The sequence below is a fragment of the Tamandua tetradactyla genome, chromosome 19 (genome assembly GCF_023851605.1).
Source record: "Tamandua tetradactyla isolate mTamTet1 chromosome 19, mTamTet1.pri, whole genome shotgun sequence".
NCBI classification, from domain to species: Eukaryota; Metazoa; Chordata; class Mammalia; order Pilosa; family Myrmecophagidae; genus Tamandua; species Tamandua tetradactyla.
The window spans coordinates 70474105-70500360 of NC_135345.1; the positions used below are offsets into that span (position 1 = coordinate 70474105).

Sequence of the window (26256 nt, forward strand, 5' to 3'; positions counted from 1 at the left end):
CAATAAATTCAGTTAAAATTTAACCACATCACCAAGGTACTGATGATTTTACTACTTATTTTTTTCTCTCTGATTAAATTTCAGATGCTAGATCAGCCACAACGTATCTGTACCATATCACCTCTCAGTAATTTCCAGTCCCAAGTCAGGAACATATTTGCTTCAGTTTTTTGAAAGATCCCACCAGTAACAGTCCCCGCCTTCTTCTCCTTGGTCAATTCCATCATCTGTACTAAAAAACACTATTTTATAAGTAACAATCCCCTGTGTAATTCACACCCACATTAATCCTCGTTTGGAATTTAATGTACATATGAACATAGCATTATCAGATGCTTACTTTAATTTTCTCTTCAAATTATGGTTTTTAAAAGGGGAGCAGATAATAGATGTTATTCTTAAATTATGTACAAAATTAGGGCATTTGCAAATTACCATTTAAATCATTTCAATAAACAAAAACATTTTTTCAACTGAGAAAAAGAAATGAAAATATCCGTTTGTGGTCATAATGCCAGTAGGATAGCACATTTTTACAGTTATCACATTTTAGTGTTTGGAGTTATGCCTTAGTTAATATAGCACAATTGCTTGTTTTGATAATGAAAAAAACATGGCCTAAGGACAGTAAGATTGAGATTGTTAGAGATTGGATAAGAAATTAATTTCCCAGCTTTCAGACCAATGTATTTATATCCTTAAGATATCTTCATCTATGTATGTGAAATCCTACTGTCATTATCAATACCCTAGTGAATTTGATCTATATGACATTAAATTGCATGTTAAGAAACTCTGACCTGATCCAGCCCTCCTCTCTCTCCTTCTCCACTGGTGGCGCTCCCGCCGCCATCCAGCCCTCCTCTCCCTCTTTCTCCGCCGGCGGTGCTCCTGCCGCCATCCGGCCCTCCTCTTCCCCCTTCTCCGCCGGTGGCGCTCCCGCCACCATCTTGCCCTCCTCTTTCCCCTTCTGCTCCAGTGGCGCTCCATCCGCCATCTTATCCTTCCCTTTCTCCTCCTGCTCTGGTGGCTCTCCAACCAACACCATGTCCTCTTCCGCCTTCACCGGCTCCTCTGCTACCATCCTTGACAGCCTTGCCACCCTCACCTTTCCTCCTTCAGAACAGCTACTAGAGGAGTAGAAATGAAACAGAACAGCTCCCAGAGCCACGACAGAGATAAAAAAGACAGCGTACCCCATCCTGGAACGTCTGACTGTCTGGGAGAACCAGCTCTGGTGAGATTGCCGAGGGGCGTGGGCTTTCCTGGGTGCGACGGCAAGCAGCTGGAGTCCCTCCCTTCCTCCTTCCCAGGCCAGCTGGCAGAATTGGGCAGGCGGTCCCCTCAAGTCATGGCGGCTGGTGCCCCCACCACGTGAAGACCCCCGGACCAACTGAGAGAATTGGATCGGATTCCCCAGACCACGGAGAACGGTGACTGGGGGGGTCCCTTCCAAAAACATGACTCCCCAATCCAGCTGGGAACAGTGCACTCTCCCAGGCTGCGGTGGCTGGCGCTCTTCCACCACGCTTGGCACCCCGGGCTGACTAGGAAATTCAGTCGGGCACTCTCCCGGGCTGCGGCGGCCAGCAACCTTCCCCGTGTTCGGAGCCCCGGGCCGGCTGGCACTCTTTCAAGCCGCTTCGGCTGGCGAACCTCCCCCACGGCGAGAGTTTTCCAAAGTTAAAGGACCCACAGCACCTTTTTGGTGGAACCCGCAGATAAACGTGTGCCACGAGCGCCACCTACTGGGCAGGATAAGAAAAACAGAACCCAGAGATTTCACAGAAAAATCTTTCAACCTGTTGGGTCCCACACCCAGGGAAATCTGACTAAATGCCCAGACGCCAGCAGAAGATAACGGATCATGCTCAGAAAATTGAAAATATGGCCCAGTCAAAGGAACAAACCAATAGTTCAAATGAGATACAGGAGCTGAAACAACTAATGCCGAATATACGAACAGAAATGGAAAACCTCTTCAAAAATGAAATCGATAAATTGAGGGAGGACATGAAGAAGACATGGGCTGAACAAAAAGAAGAAATAGAAAAACTGAAAAAACAAATCACAGAGCTTATGGAAGTGAAAGATAAAGTAGAAAAGATGGAAAAAACAATGAATACCTACAATGATAGATTTAAAGAGACAGAAGATAGAATTAGTGATTTGGAGGATGGAACATCTGAATTCCAAAAAGAAACAGAAACTATAGGGAAAAGAATGGAAAAATTTGAACAGGGTATCAGGAAATTCAAGGACAATATGAAGCGCACAAATATACGTGTTGTGGGTGTCCCAGAAGGAGAAGAGAAAGGAAAAGGAGGAGAAAAACTAATGGAAGAAATTATCACTGAAAATTTCCCAACTCTAATGAAAGACCTAAAATTACAGATCCAAGAAGTGCAGCGCACCCCAAAGAGATTAGACCCAAATAGGCATTCTCCAAGACACTTACTAGTTAGAATGTCAGAGGTCAAAGAGAAAGAGAGGATCTTGAAAGCAGCAAGAGAAAAGCAATCCATCACATACAAGGGAAACCCGATAAGACTATGTGTAGATTTCTCAGCAGAAACCATGGAGGCTAGAAGACAGTGGGATGATATATTTAAATTACTAAAAGAGAAAAACTGCCAACCAAGACTCCTATATCCAGCAAAATTGTCCTTCAAAAATGAGGGAGAAATTAAAACATTCTCAGACAAAAAGTCACTGAGAGAATTTGTGACCAAGAGACCAGCTCTGCAAGAAATACTAAAGGGAGCACTAGAGTCAGATATGAAAAGACAGAAGAGAGAGGTATGGAGACGAGTGTAGAAAGAAGGAAAGTCAGATATGATATATATAATACAAAAGGTAAAATGGTAGAGGAAAATATTATCCAAACAGTAATAACACTAAATGTCAATGGACTGAATTTCCCAATCAAAAGACATAGACTGGAAGAACAGATTAAAAAACAGGATCCTTCTATATGCTGTCTACAGGAAACACATCTTAGACCCAAAGATAAGCATAGGTTGAAAGTGAAAGGTTGGGAAAAGATATTTCATGCAAATAACAACCAGAAAAGAGCAGAGTGACTATACTAATATCCAACAAATTAGACTTCAAATGTAAAACAGTTAAAAGAGACAAAGAAGGACACTATCTACTAATAAAAGGAACAATTAAACAAGAAGACATAACAATCATAAACATTTATGCACCAAACCAGAATGCCCCAAAATACGTGAGGAGTATACTGCAAACACTGAAAAGGGAAATAGACACATATACCATAATAGTTGGAGACTTCAATTCACCACTCTCATCAATGGACAGAACATCTAGACAGAGGATCAATAAAGAAATAGAGAATCTGAATATTACTATAAATGAGCTAGACTTAACAGATATTTATAGGACATTACATCCCACAACAGCAGGATACAGCTTTTTCTCAAGTGCTCATGGATCATTCTCAAAGATAAACCATATGCTGGGTCACAAGGCAAGTCTTAACAAATTCAAAAAGATTGAAATCATACACAACACTTTCTCGGATCATAAAGGAATGAAGTTGGAAATCAATAATAGGTGGAGTGCCAGAAAATTCACAAATACGTGCAGGCTCAACAACACACTCTTAAACAACGAGTGGGTCAAAGAAGAAATTGCAAAGAAATTAGTAAATACCTCGAGGTGAATGAAAATGAAAACACAACATGTCAAAACTTATGGGACGCAGCAAAGGCAGTGCTAAGAGGGAAATTTATTGCCCTAAATGCCTATATCAGAAAAGAAGAAAAGGCAAAAATGCAGGAATTAATTGTCCACTTGGAAGAACTGGAGAAAGAACAGCAAATTAATTCCAAAGCAAGCAAAAGGAAAGAAATAACAAAGATTAGAGCAGAAATAAATGGAATTGAAAACATGAAAACAATAGAGAAAATCAATAAGACCAGAAGTTGGTTCTACGAGAAAATCAATAAGATTGATGGGCCCTTAGCAAGATTGACAAAAAGAAGAAGAGAGAGAATGCAAATAAATAAGATCAGAAATGGAAGAGGAGACATAACTACTGACCTCATAGAAATAAAGGAGGTAATAACAGGATACTATGAACAACTTTATGCTAATAAATACAACAATTTAGATGAAATGGATGGGTTCCTGGAAAGACATGAGCAACCAGCTTTGACTCAAGAAGAAATAGGTGATCTCAACAAACCAATCATAAGTAAAGAAATTGAATTAGTCATTCAAAACCTTCCAAAAAGAAAAGTTCAGGACCAGATGGCTTCACATGTGAATTCTATCAAACATTCCAGAAAGAATTAGTACCAACTCTCCTCAAACTCTTCAAAAAAATCTAAGTGGAGGGAAAACTACCTAATTCATTCTATGAAGCCAACATCACCCTCATACCAAAACCAGGCAAAGATATTACAAAAAAAGAAAACTACAGACCAATCTCTCTAATGAATATAGATGCAAAAATCCTCAATAAAATTCTAGCAAATCATATCCAACAACACATTAAAAGAATTATACATCATGACCAAGTAGGATTCATCCCAGGTATGCAAGGATGGTTCAACATAAGAAAACCAATTAATGTAATACACCATATCAACAAATCAAAGCAGAAAAATCACATGATCATCTCAATTGATGCAGAGAAGGCATTCGACAAGATTCAACATCCTTTCCTGTTGAAAACACTTCAAAAGATAGGAATACAAGGGAACTTCCTTAAAATGATAGAGGAAATATATGAAAAACCCACAGCTAATATCATCCTCAATGGGGAAAAATTGAAAACTTTCCCCCTAAGATCAGGAACAAGACAAGGATGTCCATTATCACCACTATTATTCAACATTGTGTTGGAGGTTCTAGCCAGAGCAATTAGACAAGAAAAAGAAATACAAGGCATCAAAATTGGAAAGGAAGAAGTAAAACTATCACTGTTTGCAGACGATATGATACTATATGTCGAAAAACCGGAAAAATCCACAACAAAACTACTAGAGCGAATAAATGAGTACAGCAAAGTAGCAGATTACAAGATCAACATTCAAAAATCTGTAGCATTTCTATACACTAGTAATTAACAAGTTGAGGGGAAAATCAAGAAATGAATCCCATTTACAATTGCAACTAAAAGAATAAAATACCTAGGAATAAATTTAACTAAAGAGACAAAAAACCTATATAAAGAAAACTACAAAAAACTGCTAAAAGAAATCACAGAAGACCTAAATGGATGGAAGGGCATACCGTGTTCATGGATTGGAAGACTAAATATAGTTAAGATGTCAATTCTACCTAAATTGATCTACAGATTCAATGCAATACCAATCAAAATCTCAACAACTTATTTTTCAGAAATAGAAAAACCAATAAGCAAATTTATCTGGAAGGGCAGGGTGCCCCGAATTGCTAAAAACATCTTGAGGAAAAAAAACGAAGCTGGAGTTCTCGCGCTGTCTGACTTTAAGACCTATTATGAAGCCACAGTGTTCAAAACAGCATGGTATTGGCATAAAGATAGATATATCGACCAATGTAATCGAATAGAGTGCTCAGATATAGACCCTCTCATCTATGGACATTTGAGCTTTGATAAGGAAGTCAAGCCAACTCACCTGGGACAGAACAGTCTCTTCAATAAATGGTGCCTTGAGAACTGGATATCCATATGCAAAAGAATGATAGAAGACCCATATCTCATACCTTATACAAAAGTTAACTCAAAATGGATCAAAGATCTAAACATTAGGTCTAAGAACATAAAACAGTTAGAGGAAAATGTAGGGAGATATCTTATGAAACTTACTATTGGAGGCGGTTTTATGGACCTTAAACCTAAAGCAAGAGCACTGAAGAAGGAAATAAATAAATGGGAGCTCCTCAAAATTAAACACTTTTGTGCATCAAAGAACTTCATCAAGAAAGTAGAAAGACAGCCTTCACAATGGGAGACAATATTTGGAAATGATATATCAGATAAAGGTCTAGTATCCAGAATTTATAAAGAGATTGTTCAACTCAACAACAAAAAGACAGCCAACCCAATTACAAAATGGGAAAAAGACTTGAACAGACACCTACCAGAAGACGAAATACAAATGGCCAAAAGGCACATGAAGAGGTGCTCAATGTCCCTGGCCATTAGAGAAATGCAAATCAAAACCACAATGAGATATCATCTCACACCCACCAGAATGGCCATTATCAACAAAACAGAAAATGACAAGTGCTGGAGAGGATGCGGAGAAAGAGGCACACTTATCCACTGTTGGTGGGAATGTCAAATGGTGCAACCACTGTGGAAGGCAGTTTGGCGGTTCCTCAAAAAGCTGAATATAGAATTGCCATATGACCCAGCAATACCATTGCTGGGTATCTACTCAAAGGACTTAAGGGCAAAGACACAAACGGACATTTGCACACCAATGTTTATAGCAGCGTTATTTACAATTGCAAAGAGATGGAAACAGCCAAAATGTCCATCAACAGACGAGTGGCTAAACAAACTGTGGTATATACATACGATGGAATATTATGCAGCTTTAAGACAGAATAAACTTATGAAGCATGTAATAACATGGATGGACCTAGAGAACATTATGCTGAGTGAGACTAGCCAAAAACTTAAGGACAAATACAGTATGGTCCCACTGATGTGAACGGACATTTGAGAATAAACTTGGAATATGTCATTGGTAACAGAGTCCAGCAGGAGTTAGAAACAGGGTAAGATAATGGGTAATTGGAGCTGAAGGGATACAGACTGTGCAACAGGACTAGATAAAAAAACTCAAAAATGGACAGCACAATAATACCTAATTGTAAAGTAATCATGTTAAAACACTGAATGAAGCTGCATCTGAGCTATAGGTTTTTGTTTGTTTGTTTGTTTGTTTGTTTTTACTATTATTATTACTTTTATTTCTTTTCTCTATATTAACATTCTATATCTTTTTCTGTTGTGTTGTTAGTTCTTCTAAACCGATGCAAATGTACTAAGAAATGATGATCATGCATCTATGTGATGATGTTAAGAATTACTGATTGCATATGTAGAATGGTATGATTTCTAAATGTTGGGTTAATTTGTTTTTTCTGTTAATTAATAAAAAAAAAAAAAGAAACTCTGACCTTAAAGCATCGCCTAGACTTCTGTACTAAAAGTAGCCATTCACAATGACTTTATGATAAGCATCCAAATAAGACAAAATAAAATTGCACATAGAATAGAAAATTGATAAGTAAATTCATTAGACTTACTTGGGATAATATTCTATGAAACAAGAATACAAAATTAAAACTGATGGTTAGACTTTTCCTTATGATTATATTATTCACATAAAATTTGATCGTAAATACAATGGATAGCTATATAAATTCAATTTGAGCTATCACATAAATATTGTTATTAAGTAAATCCATAACTTTTAATCTACGCAGTGAGTCATGTGATATGTGTATTAACTGCAAGACATTCTTGAGGGTAGCATCAATGTATGACCAAATTCTTTTCTCCAGATGAGGCAGACTGGAAGGAACTTTACTGGGTGATAATTTACAGTCTTTCAGAGGTAATTCATATTACCTTTTGAATATCTAGAGAAAACTCTTCTAGTCTCCCAAAGTTATTACATTCTTGCCAAAGCCATGTTAAAAAAACTGATATGAACAGTTTTTTTTTTTTTTTTTTTTTATGGACAGGCACCAGGAAATGGACTCAGGTCTCTGGCATGACAGGCGAGAACTCTGCCCACTGAGCCACCATGGCCCACTCATGAACACATTTTTATTGCATTTTTAAAAAGGGATATATCTTATTCTCCACTTCACTGAAACCTTCTCTCTAGATGGAATAAAAATATAGTTTCCTAACCTTATGAAGAAAAAACTACTCTCTAAGTGATGCAAGAGTAATAACATATCCAGTTGCTGGATACCTGTGTGACTTTATAAGCAGAAATTGCTGTCTTCCTTTGAGCAGTTGCATAAAGAGAAATATATTTATGTGCAACTTAGAGCATGGTATCTGTTTTCTCTTTTTCACTGCCTCTTATAATGAGAGGTTATGTTGGTTAATTTAGGTGAGAAGCTTTAACCGGGATAATGCTAATGGATATTCTGAGAAGAGTTAAAGTTTACATATATTTTGAGGGTATAGCTGATATGAATTTCTGGCAAATTGTTTGCAGAATAGGAGAAAAAGATACATTTGACACATATATTTTTTATTTGCATAATGGCCAAACTGAGAGTTTCCATTAAATCAAATGGAGAAGATATCAGGAAGAGCATGTTTGGGGTGGGGCTTGAGCTGGAGCTCATGTTTAAATAACAAAATTATGAAATGCTAGTTGACATCCACATATAGATGTGGAGTATACAGTTGGACTTATAAGGCTGCAGTACAAGAGAGAACATGCCATTGTAACAGGCAGGCCTTGCCCTCTTTCTGGTTTAGCTGTGCTCTCTGCGGAAAATCCCCAAACCCCCTCTCCTTGCTGGCAAGTGAGATAAGGCACATTTCCTGGGATAGAAACCCCCTCCCCTAGCCTTCAGGAACTGGTGAAGATGCACGTAGGCGAGAGAAGACATTCCTGGGGTGGGGGCCTCTCAATGGTTCAGCTCTGGGCCATTCTCAACTTATATCAGCCAATTGTTTACCTTGTCTTTAACATGCCAAAGAGTCTATAAAAGCTAAGGTTGCCTTTTGTTCGGGGCTCAGACTTTCAGAGGTGACTCGGCTGAGCCCTATGGCCATAGCAAATAAAGCCTGCTTCCCGAAACTACGGATCCTTAGTCTCAGCCTGTTCTAACTTCGCAGAACATTCCTGGAGGCCTGCGGCCTCGTTCCTGGTTTTCGTGCTACAATAGGACTATATATAAATTGAGAATACAAGGTTTAAAAACAGAAAACTTAAAAACCTATAAGCTTAAGAAGAGAATGTGTACCCAATACTTTCTACATTTTTTATATTATTAAGCAATATAGGAGAGATGCTGGTTAACTCCAGAGACTTTTAAATATACAAAGAACTTGGTCACTAAAACTATAGATAAATCTTTAACTGTCTACCAAGTAGAATGGAAACACTCAAAAAAAGGTTTAATGTCCAAATAGTCCTAATTAAATAATAAAGAATCAAATAAACTGAAAATATCAGAGAAAAATAAAACATATGAAAGAATTGTAAAAATAAAGTGCATCAATTAGGCCAATTTATATAAACAGAAAAATTTCCAGGTTAATGGCATTGAACTAACATTAAATTAACACATTCAGGGGCAAACTGACCAAAAAAAGCACATCTAAATATTAGTGCAGCATTTAACTTTTATACAAGTATAAGAAAAATATGGGAAAAATAAAGAAAATGAAACAAACAAACAAAAAACACTCTATCAGATAGAATTAACAAAATAAAAAGGGTGGAAATAATTTGAGAAATAGAAAGACCATGAACAAATGTTGGTAATTAAATACAATTATTTCCACAATAAATTCAAATTGATATAAATTATCTGGTACCATCACAGAAAACATTAAATTGAAAAAAATTCAGTTATAGTCTGGTCAAAAGGGGCAACATCTAATACTTTATGACATGAAAATGTAAAATAAAATGATGAGAGAATGTATCACATATATACTTACCAAGAAAAAGAAGATGCAGCTATATTAATATTAAAAATAATTTGCTTTTAGCTCAGTAAGGATTAGCAGAAAGAAAATGTACCCTAAAAATAATAAAATATTTTCAGTTCACTAGGAAGCTGACAGATCCACTTGAGGATGCAACTAATACTATAACTTTAATCCCTATAAAGCAAACGGGAACATTTAAGAAAGAAGCTTTAATATCCACCAAAATAAGAAAGATTTTATCACAGATACTTCAGAAACTGATATGTACATCTATGACTTTAAAATATTCAAAATTGTTATCACACAGACCATATTCCTGAGTACAATCCATTGGAAATTTATAGTAGTTAAAAGGTTGAGGTTTAACCTAAAGCTTGCAGACACAAGTCTATGAGGAAATGCAGACTTGAGCTTTCAGGATCTGGAAAATCAATAGAAGCTGAGTTAGGCAGATAAAGCACAATGAGGTGTGGAAGAGACTTGATTAAGGGAAATTAACATCCTAGCCTTAGAAGTATTTACTTCCTGGAACTTGTTTTTGCATTGTACAGCTTTGGCATGCAAACAACTTTTATCACCTTTCTTTCTAATATATAATTTTGTACTTGGCTGAAAATAAACTTGTCTGAAGACTGATGTCTTTGGGGATCCTCTGATCCATTTCTCTCTCTCGTTTTTTACTTTAACACTCCTTAGGGTCATAGCTGTGGCCAACAGAAATTAATAGAAAAGTTACATGCAGTAGATTTACTACATTAATGGACTCAAATGTTCATACCTCTCTGCATTCATGCCCAAATTATGAAATAGTGCTTGAGTATTTCTACTTTTATCTTTGACTTCTGTTTAGCCTACTAAACTGCCAAACATGTAGATGTCTCAGGCAAGAGGAGAGATCCACAGATCAGATCCACACTTGATTGTTAGGTCAGGGGAAAGGGGAAGGGCACTGCAACTGGAGCTGTGGAGGCTGTGTCACCCCTCCCAAACTGATTTCCAGAACTAATGAACCGCCCCTTCCAGACATCACCTGACCTCCATCCTTAAAAGCTGCCTGCACCGAAGCCCGCATGCGAACTCACCTCCCTCCATCTTGGGTTTGGTGAGTTCTGCCTGAGAGCTCAGAAATACCCCCCCACACACACACTTTAAATTTCCTGGTGTACCTTTGTTCTTTCTCACCTTTTCACCTCCTAAACCTTTCATTGATCATGGTTGAATGTAAGCCCATTAGAAGCTAAAACTACCCTGTAAATGCATAGACTTGTGCACATTAATAAATGACTATTCTTTGAAGCTACTCAGTTTAGGGCACTGTGTTACAAAGCATTATTGTCACAATAGCTAAGTGATACTTAAACTTTAAAATTGAAAGACTCATTTCACCTCTCTCTTGCCAAAAGAAGAAATCGAAAATATTTAGACCTGAGTGGATATACAAATATTAAAAATAAGATGTTGTAGAATATAGTAAATATGGAATTTGAAAAAAACTTTGTTTTTAATAATTATTAAATAAAAGAATGCACTTAAGCAATCAGCAAGAGAATATAGTAAAACTAAAGAAGAGGAATTAAAATAATTAAGAAAAAAGGTGGTTTTAGTAAAATAGAAAAGCAAAAGCAGGTCAATCTTGTTAATAAAACAGATGCTCTGATTTTTAAAAAATTTTTAGCTAACTCAATTTGGTAATATATTAAAAGGAGAAGGCATGGAGGTGTTAGTTCCATACTTAGAAAGAAATGATACTTTAAAATCAAAAGTATAACACCTTATTAACAGTCAAAGAAAGAAAAAATAATCATATCAAGCAACAAAAAATTTCAATATTCATAATTTCAAAAGGTATTAGTAGATTGGGAATTGAAAAGAATTTTTTTTTGTCTGATGAAATACAACTACCAAAAGTTTCAATGGAATTTAATATTAATATTGACTTATTGAAAGCATTCCCATAAGATGAGTACAGTCAATAATATGCATGAATAACAACTTTAATTTAATAATGTCTTAATTAACTGCAGTTAAAAAAAAGAGAATAGGAACACAAGATATCTAGTAAATCTAAACATTTTTGCAGATTATGTGACTATCATGTAGCATAACCCAAAATACATAGGTAAACTATAAGGTTTTATGTCAGTTTGGTAAGTTTGTTGGATAAAAAAGCAATATGAAATAGCAATTTCAATTTCTAAGCTCTGGCATCAATCAGAACATCTGATACAAAAATAAAATTAATCTTAAAAATATTTCAATAATTTTGTTATATAAGCCTTTTATGTTAGAATTATAAAAATCTTATTGAAAACAATTATGCAGAAATTAAAAAGACAGATATAACATATTCATGAATAGGAAAAACAAATTCATAAAGATGTACATTTTTACCAAATCAATCTACAGATTCAATGTGAATGCCATATTAAAATCTCAAAATCTCAAGTTTTATAAAACTTGAAATTTTATAAATTATAGAAGTGACTGCTAAGGTAAGAGTCAAGCATTATTAAGGGGCTCTGGAAAAAGACTGTTTAATAAATAATCATGTAAAACTCCATATTCCACTGTAAGGGAAGGAAGGAAGAAAGGTGGGAGGGAAAGAAGAGAGGAAAGAAGGATTATACTGAAGAAGGTAGAGGAAAGGAAGGGCAGTAAATTGAAAAAGAAAAAAATTCCAAGTACAAGTAAACCTTTAAATTCAAAACAATATGTAAGGAAGCAGTAATAGTTTAGGGATGGGGGAGGATTTTTTCAATTGTGTGGAAGAATGCCATAAAGGAAATAATTAATTAGTTTGATTACATTATATTTAAAAACTGCAATGCAATTCAAATTACAACATAACAAAAGAGTGGGAACATACATCATAAACTGGGAGACAGTATCTGCATTCATAAAATGACAAAAGCTTATCTAAAATATATAAACAATTTCTTAAATCAATTTTATTTTACATTTTAGACACTTTTTGGAAAGTATGATTTTTTACACTTAAAATATGTAAAATGTTTTCGTATGTATACATTACTTTAAGCATTCAAAAGGTACTGAACATTTATTTGAAATATGTATCACAGAGAAAGGCTTAAGTTCCCTAAATGCCAGAACATTTAGAGATCAGTAAGATTCACAGCCCAATAGAAAATTACACAAACGAAACCACCCTCAAGAAAGATCTCAGAATAAAGCTTAAATAGTTGAATAATTTTGGGTGTCAACATGGCCAGATACATGTATAAAGAGTTCCAGACACCATATTTTGTAAAAGCAAAAAGTTAGAGAGAGAAACACAAGTAGCATTCTGCACTAGACTAGCTAAAATTATCCATTCGTACAAGGCAATAATATGAAGTCAGTAATGTTACTTTTAAAAGGTTGAGGGGGAAAGATAATCAAGTCTATAGTACGTAAACAAACAAGCAAAAGAGGTAAAATGAATATTTAGCAATTGATTTGGTTTGGTAATAAGGAGAATCAAAACACATACACAACATCAATGTTTAATAATGCATAGAAAAATCTTGATATGAAGAAAAGTAAAGTTAGTAGTGTAAATTTAGGGGAAAACAGAGATGAAATTGAATTTAATTATATATACATTTTTTTCATGTGTATTTGTTAATTTTACTATGATATTCAGACTGAAATTATGCATATTCAGTCAGATTTGCCTAGTGAAGAACATGAGAATATGCAGGAATGAAACCAATAAGAACACTTGTAGCAAAAGAAAAACTGCTAAAGATGATAGAGTTAAAAATTTGCCATATATCCTAAGGATAAATTGAACCACTATTTATGTGTGTGTGTATGAATGGATATATCCTTTTTCCTCTATTTATTTTTAATATGACAAATTCATTCAATTCTTTGCCCTAGTAAACTATGGTCTGGAACTAGGATAGCCTCCATAGTTTTCTGAATAAAGAGAAATTTAAAGGTTGTTCTAGCCAAAGTGTCAATGCAGAATATATTGTTTCTTTAGAATTGCTATTCTTTGGTTATTGTAATATGTGTCGGAGAGCCAATCAATGCAGCAGTAGATTGTCATAATTTCCTTTTTTGCTTTTGTTTTCTTAAAATAATGCCTCTCTTGCTTGAAACAGATATATGAACAATTGTAATCAATTTTTTGATTCATCTATCCATCAACAGGTATTTAAATGGAAAGTTCAGTTCTGAAAAACAAACCAGTAAGCAGAAAGGATGATTGATGTTCCCAAGCCAGAGTTGACATATCTCCTGACAGTGCAGCATCTGGCTATCTTCCAGAGGCCACTCCCTGGCAGTGTGTTAGCTGTGCAGCCATGAGATGAAAGGCCTCCTTTGAACAAAATGCATGGTATTCTATAAGGATTTGCACTAAAAACTTTTCTTAATCTCATAAGACATGTAATTATTACTTTATCAAAGCTCTGAGGAGACAAATTCTCCCACATATTTTGAGGCATGAATATAAGTAAGGCACCAAAAAATTCATGTACCTTTTTATCTCAGTCAATGAACCAACAAAAACTGTCTACTAATAGACATGATATTATTTATACCCATATACATTCAATGGGAATCAAGGGAAAGAAGGAAAAACAAATGCCATGAAAATTCTCAAGTTTTTATATGTGTTTTATGCCACTAAAAATGAATCTCTGTGTTTTATAGAGAAGGTTAATGATGTCTTAGATATGCAATGTTAGCCCTAGAATTTTCTTTGGAGTGGTGGTGGCAGAGATCTCAATTGTGTAAGCAAGAAAGATAGAGTGAGAAAATATTTATTATTCAATGAACCCAAATAAAAGGGGGTAGGGGAGGTGACATCATCAACAGTGTGATGTAAGTCATTCCCTGGGAAGGTCTCCCCAAAGATTTGGTAAATCAAAGGATAAATTTCACTTGCTTAGAACTCTGGAAGAGGTAACAAGTGTAGATGGACTTCTGTGGTAGTTAGATTCAGTTGTTAACTTGGCCAGGTGAAGGCACCTAGTTCTGTTGCTGTGGACATGAGCCAATGGTACGTGAACCTCATCTGTTGCTAATTACATCTGCAGTTGGCTAGGAGGTATGCCTGCTGCAATGAATGGCATTTGACTCAATTGGCTGGTGCTTATATGAGAGAGCACAATGCGGCACAGCCTAAGCAGCTCAGCATTCCTCATCTCAGTACTTGGAGATGCAGAAAGAAATCACCCGGGGAAACTTGTTGGAACCCAGAGGCCTGGAGAGAAGGAAGACCAGCAGAGACCATCCTGTGCCTTCCCACCTAAGAAAGAACCTCAGTGGAAAGTTAGCTGCCTTTACTCTGAAGAACTAACAAAATAAATCCCCTTTTATTAAAAGCCAATCCATCTCTGGTGTGTTGTATTCTGGCAGCTAGCAAACTACAACAACTTCATAAGTGCTGAATTGAATAAACAGGAAAATAACAGATAAGAAAATTCCATCCATGACTGCGAGTCAGTACCCATTACCCTCTCCTTCAGTCAATCCTGCTCAGCTTGGGAGTCACACAGAGGCAGGATTGACTAGGTTCTCCCATTATGGACAGACACTGTAGAGAGAGTCACAGTAGGGAGTTAGAACTGCATGCACATTCAGGCACAGGGACCTAAGTCCTCAGAGACCCAGGCAGAACACAAATCATTGAAGACATCTATATACAAAAGGGTCCTCAGAAGAAATAACACACAGTGAGAGACCAGAATAGAAAGTCCAGCAAGAAATATTGTTTCCTTACACAATCAAATTTTAGTTGGCTAGGCCACCTAAAGGCATTATGAATTTTCTGAAGTGAGTTACCTTTCTGGATTGACACCATCTGACTCCCTGGGGTGGGATACATTAACAGAGAAGAAACCAGAAGAAGAAAAGGCATACAAAAAGGGGGGGGGGGGATTGATTTAAACTGAACTATTGTAAGATAGGATGGGTCCCAGACTGAAAAGTATAAGAAAAATGGGGCACTGTTCAAGGGAAAGACTTTAAATAAATCATAGTAGCTGGGCAACACATTGAACACAGCAAGATTCCCAGAAAAGAATCAGAGGAAAGGAAGCTTACACCTGGGGGTGGTGGTGAAACAATTGCACAAAAATTGCAATCTTAAAAACTGTACCACATATCTAGTGCAAGAATCAGATGAAGAAGCACTAGGAAAATCTAAACAGTTAGCATGAACAATTCTAAACATCTAGAATAAGTTAGACCAAACATAAAGAACAGCCTAATCCAAAGTCAATCAACAATAAAACCCCTAAAGAAGAGGGAGAAAAAGACATTCAGAGTGTACTCAAGATACTCAGATGCATAGACATTAGCAAAAATTATATCATACTAATAAATAAGAAGATATGACTCAGTTAAAGGAATGAATAAAATTTCAGAGACTCAGAACTTGGAACAACTACTCAATGATGTTCATACAAATCTCCTTAATTCACAGAGATGATGGAAAATATGCATGAAGACAATGTGTGAGTATAAAGAAAAATTTGAAACTATAAAAAGAAACACAACAGAAATTATGGAGATGAAAGGCACAATAGTAGAGATTAAAAATACACTAGAAGCATACAACAGCAGATTTGAAAAGACAGAAGAAAGAATCAGTGAAATAGAAGACAGGTCAATTGAAATCTTACAGCAGAATGAGAAGGGAAGTTTAAAGGGAAGAATGAATATTTGAGAAATTTATTGCTGAAAATTGCCCAAATTCTTTTAACAGACATAAATATATATGTACAAGAAGTGCAACACACTCCAAAAAGAATAAATCCCAAGAGACCTATTTAATGATACATACTAAGAAGAATATTAGGTGCCAAAGATAAAGTGAGAATTCTGACAGTAGCAGTAGAGGAGGGATTCATCACATATGAGGGATCCTCAATAACACTAAGTGCTAATTTCTCATCAGAATTGTGGAAGCATACAGGAAGTGGTATGATATATTTAAGGTACTGAAAGAGAAAAATGTCAGCTCAAATTTTCTTGCCCAGCAGAACTGTCCTTCAAAAATGAGGATCAGTTCAAGATATTCATGTATACACAAAAACTGAGAGAGTTCATCAACAAAGGACCTGTCCTACAAGAATTACTAAAGTGAGTTCTGCAGTTTGAAAGAAAGAAACATGGGAGAGTGGCTTGGGGTCACATGAATAAATGAAGATCGTCACTCAACATGTAATGCAAAGAGTAAATGCAAAACCCATAGCCCTGTATCCTCAATATATAACTCTTCCCTTTATTCATACAAAAACTAGATTATAATTGAACAAGAAAAAGGTATAATTCCTGATCACAGATATGTAAAATATGAAGTGGTACAGTGAGGCAAAAACAACATAAAGAGGAGAAACAGGGGTATGGGTTAAGAAAACGTGTATGTTATTAAAGTTAAGTTGCTATCTTTTAAAATCGGTGAGTAGGGGGATGTAGTCTGTGTATTATAAACTCCAGAGAAAATAGAATGAAAATATTTAGAAAATATACAGAAACAGAAGTGAGAAAGGGCTAAGTCAGATGCAGCACAAAAGATCAACTATACCAAGAAAAACATTGCAATAAAGGTAGAGAAATCGGTCTGTAATTTTCCTTTCTTGTAAGTATCTTCATCTGGCTTTGGTATTTGGGTGATGTTGGCTCTAAGAACGAGATGGGTATATTTCCCACCTCTGTAATGTTTCGGTAGATATTGAGCAGCATTTATATTAATTCTTCTTGGAATGATGGGTAATATTCCCAATGTAGCCATCTGGTCCTGGGCTTTTCTTTGTTAGGTTTTTGAAAACTGGTCCTATATATATATATATATATATATATATATATATATATATATATATATATATAATATATATATATTTAAAATGTATATAAATATATTATATATATATTTATATAAATTTATATAAATATTATAAAACTTTATATTTTATAAAACATAAAATATATAACTATAAATATAAATATATATTTTTACATATATATTTATATATATATATAGAGAGAGAGAGAAAGGCCCCCAAATCTACAGCAAACATCCTAGTGTTATAAACAAGTTCAGCAAAGTAGCATGATACAAGATTAACACATAAAAATCCATTTTTGTCCATAAACTAGTAATGAACGCTCAGAATAAGTAATACAAATATATTCTATTCACAATAACAACTAAAAGAACCAAATATCTAGGAGTAAACTTAACCAAGGATGTAAAGGATTTGTACACAGAAAATTACAAAACATTGCTAAGAGATCAAAGAAGACCAAAATGAATAGAAGTATATTTCATGTCCATGGATTGGAAGACTAACTATTGCTAAGCCCTCGATTCTACCCAAATTGACTTACAGATTCAATGTAACACCAATCAAAATTCCAACAGTCTTTGAAAAATTGAAAAATCAAATATCACATTTATTTGTAAGTGTATGGGGGTCTTGAATAGCAAAAGACACCTTGAAAAAGTAAAAAGTAAAACAAAGTTGTGGGATTCATGCTTCCTGACTTTAAAACATGTTACAAAGCTGTAGTGTTCAAAACAGCATGCTACTGGCATAATGGTAGATTTATTGATCAATGGAAATGAATTGAGAATTCAGAAATAGGCCCACACATTTGTGGTCATTTCATTTTTGATAAGGCAGACAAGTCCACTCAACTGGGACAGAACAGTGTTTTCAACAAATGGTGTTGGGAGAACTGGATATCCATACACAAAAGAATTAAATAGGGCCCTTCTCTTATAGCTTATACAAACATGAACTCAACATGGGTCACAACTTAACTATAAAAGCCGGTACTCCTAGAAAATGATGTAGGGGACTATCTTCAAGAGCTTGTGGTAGACAATGGTTTCTTAAAATTTACACTGAAAGTAAAAGCAACAAAAGAAAAGATGTAAGTGGGACCACCTCAAAATTAAATACTTTTGTGCTCCCGATAACTTTGTCAATGAAGACAAAAGACACCCTACTCAATGAAAGAAAATATTTGGGATCCACATATCTGATAAAATATGCAAACAAATCCTACATTCAACAATTGAGACAAACAACCCAAATAAAAATCAGCAAAAGACTTGATTAGGTATTTTTCCAGAAAGGAAATACAAATGGCTAAAAAGTACATGAAAGGATGCTCAACATCACTAGCTATTAGGGAAATGCAAATTAACACCACAATGAGATATAACTGACACCTTCTAAAAGGGCCACTATTAAATAAACAGACACCTACAAGTGCTGGAGAGGATGTGGAGAAATAAGAACACTCATTCATTGCTGGTGGGATTGTAAAAAAGGTGCATGCACTATGTAAAACACTTCGTGGTTTCCTTAGGAAGCTAAATAGAGAATTGCCATATGATCTAACAATCTCACTACTAGGCATAAACTGAGAAGAACTGAAAGCAAGGACATGAACAGACATTTGCACACTGATGTTAATAGTGGCACTATTCACATTTACCAATAGATGAAAACAACCCAAGTGCCCATAAGCCAGTGATTGGATAAACAAAATTTGATATTTACCTATGATGGAATATTATTCAGCTGTAAGAAGAAATGAAGTCTTGATGCATGTGTAAACACAGCTGAACTTTAAAGACAATGTGTTGTGTGAAATGAGTTGGACACCAAAGGACGAAAATTGCATGAACCTGACTAATGTGAACTATCACAGTGAGCAAACTCATGGAGTTAAAATCATGAACATACGTTACTAGGACATAGAATGAGTATAAACACAGGGAGCTGATATTTAATTTGTGTAGACTTTTTAATTAGGTTGACTATAAAATTTGGAATTGGATAGAGATGATGGTAGCACATTTTATAATTAATAGTTCTGAATTATATGATTGTGGTTAAAAAGGAAGGTTTATAGTCATGTATGTCCCTAGAAGGAATGCTAGAAGATAAAACATGGGACATAAAACATTGTTGTGGATGATGATTGTGACTAATGATACAAATATTAAGTCTATTCTTTTATGAACTAGAACAAATATACATCACTATTATAAGGTGTTAATAATAGTGGTAAGTGGGAAATAATATACCTAATGCAAATTATGGACTACAGTTAACAGTAATATTTTAATATTCTTTGCATTGAAAGAAAGGTATATCTTCAATGTCAAGTGTGAATTATAAGGGGTTGTAAGGGGTGTGGGGTTTTTCTTTGTGAGGTAATGAAAATGTTTTAAAATTGATAGTTTTGATGAATACACAATCTGTGATTACACTATGAGCCATTTATTATACATTTTGAATGGGGTTGGTATGTGAATATATCTCAATAAACTCCTTAAAAATAAAAAAATCAATAGTGTTTCTCTATACTAGTAATGAGCAGTCTGAGGAAAGAAAAATATTCCATTCACCTATCAACTAAAAGAATCAAGTGTCTAGGAATAAATTTAACCAAAGATGTAAAGTGCTTGTACACAGAAAACTAGAAAACATTGCTAAAAGCCATCAAAGAAGACCAAAATGAATAGAAGAACATTCCATGTTCATGGGTTGAATGATCAATTTCCATTAAAATGTCAACTCTACCCAAAATGGTTTATAGATTCAATGCAATCTTAATCAAAATTCCAACAGCCTAATGGCTAAAAAAAAAATAATAATTTTGCATAAATGGAAAGTTAATCATCAGATTTATTAGGAAGGTTAAGGGGACCTGAATAGCCAAACATATCTTGAAAAAAGAACAAAGAAGTTGGAGAACTCATATTTCCTGGCTTTAAAGAATATTATAAAGCATCAGTGGTCAAAACAGCATGTTATTGGCACAAACATTGACATATCAACCAATAGAATTTAATTGAGAGATCAGAAATATATGCTCACAACTATGGCCAATTTATTTTCAACAAGGCTGCCACATCCCCTCAAATAGGAAGGAATACTCTCTTCAATAGATGGTGCTGGGAGAACTGGATATCCATATGCATAAAAATAAGGATGGACTCCTTTCTTACATGATACACAAAAATTAACTGATCATGGATCAAAGAATCAGGTAAAAAAACCAGGAACATTAAATTCCTAGAAGAAAACTTAAAAAAGCATCCTTAGGGCCTGGTATCAGGCAATGGTTTCTTAGATCTTATACCAAAAGCACAAGCAACAAAGAAAAAATAAATAAATGGGACTCTTGAAAATTGAACACTTTTGTGTATCAAAGGACTTTGTCACAAAAGGGAAAAGAAAATCTACTCAATGGGAGAAAATATTTGGAAATCATGTGTTCAATAAAGATTCACCATCTGGAAAATATAATGAAATCCTACAACACAAAAATGAAAAGACAAACTACCCAATTAACAAATATGTGAATACATGTTTCTTCAAAGAGGATATTCAAAAGGCTAAAGGCCAATGAAAAGATGCTCACCTCACTAGCTATTTGGAAAATGAATATCAAAACCACAATGAGGTATCATTTTGCACCCAATAGAGTGGTTACTGTTAACAAAAAAAACCAAACAAACAAAAATTATAAGTGTTGGAGAGGATGCAGAGAAGTAGGAATATTTATTCATTGCTGCTGGTAATATAAAATAGTGCAGCTGCTATAGAAGACAGTTTGGAAGCTCCTCATGTAGCTAAGTAAGAATTATCATACTATGTGGCTGTATCACTATTAGGTATATACCCAAAAGAATTTAAAGAAGGGAACTCAAGCAGATGCTTGCACACCAAAGTTCATAAAAGCATTATTCACAATGCCAGAAGATGGAACCAGCAAGGGTTTCATTAACTGATGAATAGTTAAACAATATGTGTTATATATACTTGATGAAATATTATTCAGCTATAAGAACCTAAGTCCTGATATATATATATACAACAACACGGATGAATCAGGTGGACATTATCCTGAGTGAAATAAGCCAGACACTGAACCGGACTTATTTGTTTTTTAGTTTATATGTGACGAACAACATCTCTTTATTAGATTAACATTTGTGTGCATACTTTAGGTTTTGTTTTGCTTTGATAAACATCTGTTACATATAAGCAAGGGAAGATGTAGATATGTTTAGAGGGCTCTAATGAAAGAGTAACTATGGTAAAATATTTCTTGCCTCCACTCCCACAATTAGGTATAAATAATCAGTTCAATGGTATAACTTGTAGAGTTTTACAGGATAGACAGAATTTTGAAAAGGATTTCTTTCATCATGCTAGACTTTCCTTATATTGTGGTAACTAGTTTAGAAAGGAAAGAAGAGTTTCTTACCTAATACTTCACTGTAAAACTGATCCCAAAGCTGAACTTCATACTGTGGGAGCCAGAAGTCAGAAACAATGGAAAGCATTAGATTTTTCACTCTTTCCATGAAGGTCATCTTGTCTCCTAGTCTTGACATGTGAACAGGCACATAGGAAGGTATAATTGGAAGTTTTCCACAGTTTTTCTCTATCAAGCCAGCCAGAGAAGACCTTAATGTGTGCACAAAGGGGACTCCAAGCACCTCAGCTATCAGCTCTCCACAGGGTAGCACAGGATCTATAATCATGACATTGTAGTTAGTTTCCTTGAGCTCTTCTTTCATGAGTGTCTGATTGTACACTACATTCTCACACAATAATTTAACATATCCAGTTGCTTGAAGAAATAAATTTTGTAGTTTTATCATTGATTGCCAGTATGACAATTTTGGCATGACATTAACAGTTGTATCCAAAAATTCATTTAGTACACTCATAAATCTCTCTCTATCATTTGGTATAGGAACCACCTTGAAGTTTGGTGTGGAAGGCTTGCTGTTGTCAATGATGAAACTATGTGAAGGAGCCAGCACTGTCACATCGTGACCCCTCTCTATGAGTTCTTCCAGAATGATCTTGATGTTGAGCCAATGGCTCATGTCACAGGGCCACCCCAGGACCTTCCCACACAATCCACAATCAACACAGCACAGCCACAACAGCAGAAGAACTGGAACCCCCTTCTCAATCATCATGACAGCAACTTTCTCAAACTTTATAGGAGTTTTGATGCTGCTGGATACAGATATAAAATGGTAGTTAAACACAAGTTAAAAATTAATTTCTAGAGAGCAAAGGTCATTTAAATTCACTGAACTTTGTTCAATGTTTTCGATGGGCACAGCACAATATGACATTTTTTCAAGAGGAGAGTCAATAAGCAAGGCGATAGAAGGTGAATACTCAAAGTTAATAGAATAGTGTGCGAAAAAGAGTGGTTGTGTTAGTAAACAGTTACTGATGTGGTATAAATGGAGCAGATTTTGAGACAGGAGTAGAACAGAAATGGAAAATTAGTTAAACAGGTTATTTTGTAGATCATAGAATTCTTTACTTTATGCTGAGTTTTAATCTCCATAAAATGGTGTCAAGCCAAAATTTTAAATCAGGTTTAGAGGTTGAATATATCCATCCTTTAATAAACAATCTTGGCATCTAAACAGAATTGGAGTGATAGAGAAGACCACAAAATAGTGCCATGGGTTAAAGAAATACATATCAGAAAAGCAGGATTTGATGAAAATGTCCATGAGTGCAGAATGTTGGTTTGGGATTGGGAAGCATAGAATGAGAATTTTTTTGATGAGAAATAAGGGGTAAAAAAAGTTAAAAGATGTGGTAAGTGCTTTGGTTTCAGTTTCTGAAAACCAGAAAATTAAAATGATTTTAGCAAAAAAGACATGAAACAAATAAGGAGTAGATGCTGTGAAAAGATCTTTTTTTTTTACCTTCAGTGTGTGAGTAATGATTAAACATGTCTTGTCTGTAGAGGTACCCATTTGGCCCATCATATTAGTTTCCTAATGCTAAAATAAACACTACTTAGTGGGTTGGCTTATACAGTGGGAATTTATTGGCTCATGGTTTTGAGGCTACGAAAGTCCAAAATTGAGATGTCAGCAAGGTAATGGTATCCTCCAGAAGACTCTGGCATTCTGGGGTTGGCTGGTGGCTTTTCTTGGTCCTTGGTTTTTCTGTCACATGGTAATGCATATGTTGGCACTTTCTCATTTTCTTTGGGTTTGTTAACTTCCAGTTTCTGGCTGTTTCTGGTAGCTTCTCTCTGTCTGGCATTCACTCTGTCTATACAGGACTCCAGTAATCCAGTTTAAAGAAAGCCTGTTTCAGTTGGAGTACCTTAATTATGAACTGTAATTAAGATCTTGGAATTATCTTATTTACAATGTGTCCACACCCACCAAAATGCAGACTAAGACCAAGAATGTGTCTAAACGGGTCTACAAATTTCAATGCATGAAATCTATGAACACTTTTGGATTGAGAAGGTGGATTTAAAAAATATACATTTGAAGTCCAGTATATCCATCCATTTTTCAATCCAATTTGAATTCCTCTAAACACATTATTTCATACACTCAACAAACAATATTTAGAAATTAGTATTTGAAAAATTTTACACTATGCATAAGATATAAAGAAAGATACAGTTCAATTTAAAATGGAATTATTGCAGACAGTAATTCAGTAAACCAACACCTTGTCTACAAATGTAAGGTCTTGAGTTTTAGAAGATCTAAATGAATAGAGGAGAGGCAAATCCCATGAGAGTGCTTAGCTGTTGGAGAAAGGGAATGAAGAAATAATGATTCTGTTGAGTCTTCGGGAATGGATATTTTAGTAGGTTGCAAAGTATCATCTGAGAGTAAAAGAGATTATTGATGCATCTGTGTTTTAAGAAGCACAGCAACGGACATATCTACAGTTGTATCAACACAAAATTTTGCGGAAGAGATAAAATATCGAACTTTCAAATCACCTGACATTTTTTGTTTTGCTATAAAATAGATTTTTAGAAGGTGCAAACATAAATCTAAGGTCAAAGATTGGACTGATATAATGTGTTTCATCATAACATTTTGCATAATATCTGTGGCAATGCAGAAAGAGTAGAGATAAACTACAAAAAAAATTGGAAACAGGAAGATGGCAGAAGACCATAAGAAAACGAGAAGAAATATAAGTAAATTTATAATATTAGAAGGTGAAAGTCTTTCCATACAGGATAAATAACCCAAAAGCGATAAGGGAAAATAAGTGATAAATTTATCTACATATTATTATAAAGTTTATGATGCAGTAAAAAGACGTACGATGCAGTTAAAAGACTTTAAACAAACTAAATGTTGAAAGACACATTACAAGAATAAATCTGCAACAAACATGGTAGGATAAGGAATAATTTGCTTTGTTTCCCTGACACATAAAGCTTTTAAAATATGCTTCATAAAAATTAAAAAACAGGAAGGATTTGAGAGACATTTATAATAAAAGAAATACAGGTGACCAGTAAACTTATGGTTTAAGTAAATACATTGCAAAAAAAAATAAGGATATACTTTCTACTTGTCCAAGTAGAAAACTTTATTGCTAGAAAGAATGTGGATAAATGGACCATGATGAACAATGCTGGATTTGTCATATTCTCCAAAAGTAAAAATGCACCCTTTTTCAAAAAACTTTTGAGAACATACCTCTCTCAAATAGGAGACAAAAGCTAAAAACCCAGAAAGAGGAAGATATTCTTCATAGGAGACCAAGGAATTGAGAGATCTACTGAAAAGAATGGCAAGGGTTACATAACTCAATGCAGACTCAGCATCAGCCCCAAATGAACCAGGTTCTGGGAGGTCCCAAAAAAGAAAATCTTAGGAAAATAAGACAATGAGAATAGATATGCTGTGGCACTTGGGGAAAATAAGTAAACATGAATGAATATACATATGCATATATCTATATATCTATAGCTAAGTCTATACCTTTATAGCTATATCTACTTCTACCTCTACATCTACATCCATATCTATATTATCAATTATCTATTTCTCTATCATCCCTATATATACAGAGAGAAGGAGGAAATTATTTGATTTTGAAAAATAAGACATATAGCAAATAAAAGAAAGGAAAAATAATATATTTTTGCAAAATTAATATTGATGAAAATTTGGCTCTGATTTGAAAAATATGTGTAAAATCTAAATTATATTAAAATTTGTCGTTTTGGTTTCTAAGAGACAAATATATAATCTGAAAAGTATATGGTTTATTGGTATGTAGCAGAGATTTCTTATACACATCTAATCCCCGTATTTTTTTGTACTTGCTAGAATTTATATCTTTGTATGTTGTTTGTCCCAAGCCACAGTTACTTTTCTTAAGCAATTTTTATTTGTGAAATATAAGACATATGCAGAAAAGTGAAACATTTCAAAAAGCAGTTTAACATATAGTTGTATAGCAAATTTCAAAGTGTATATATATATATATATATTTTAACATGGGCAGGCACCGGGAATCGAACCCGGGTCCTCTCGCATGGCAGGCAAGCATTCCTGCCTGCTGAGCCACCGTGGCCCGCCCTCAAAGTATATTTTAACAAATGGTTACAGAGCAAACACCTGTCAAGTGTACAACATTGCAGATACCCTGGCAGCCTCCTTTGTATCTGTTTCCAATCATAGCCTCATTTTTTCAGGGATATTTGGGAAATGACCACTCTAAATTCTTTGCGTTGAAATTGGTTGTTGACACTATGGGGTAGAAGAATGCACATGACTAGAGAGACTGGTA

The 26256-nt window shown here is 34.9% G+C and overlaps 1 protein-coding gene across 1 annotated transcript in view; it reads right to left on the reverse strand.

The window, feature by feature from the left end:
* LOC143663303 (UDP-glucuronosyltransferase 2A3-like) overlaps positions 1–22653 on the reverse strand; it is a 108193-nt gene extending 85540 nt beyond the window's left edge. Inside the window, exon 1 of the mRNA XM_077137023.1 lies at positions 21914–22653. Within this exon, the coding sequence (XP_076993138.1) occupies positions 21914–22640 (727 nt within the window). The 5' untranslated portion in view covers positions 22641–22653. The remainder of the gene's footprint in view (positions 1–21913) is intronic.
* Positions 22654–26256: the final 3603 nt, after the last annotated feature.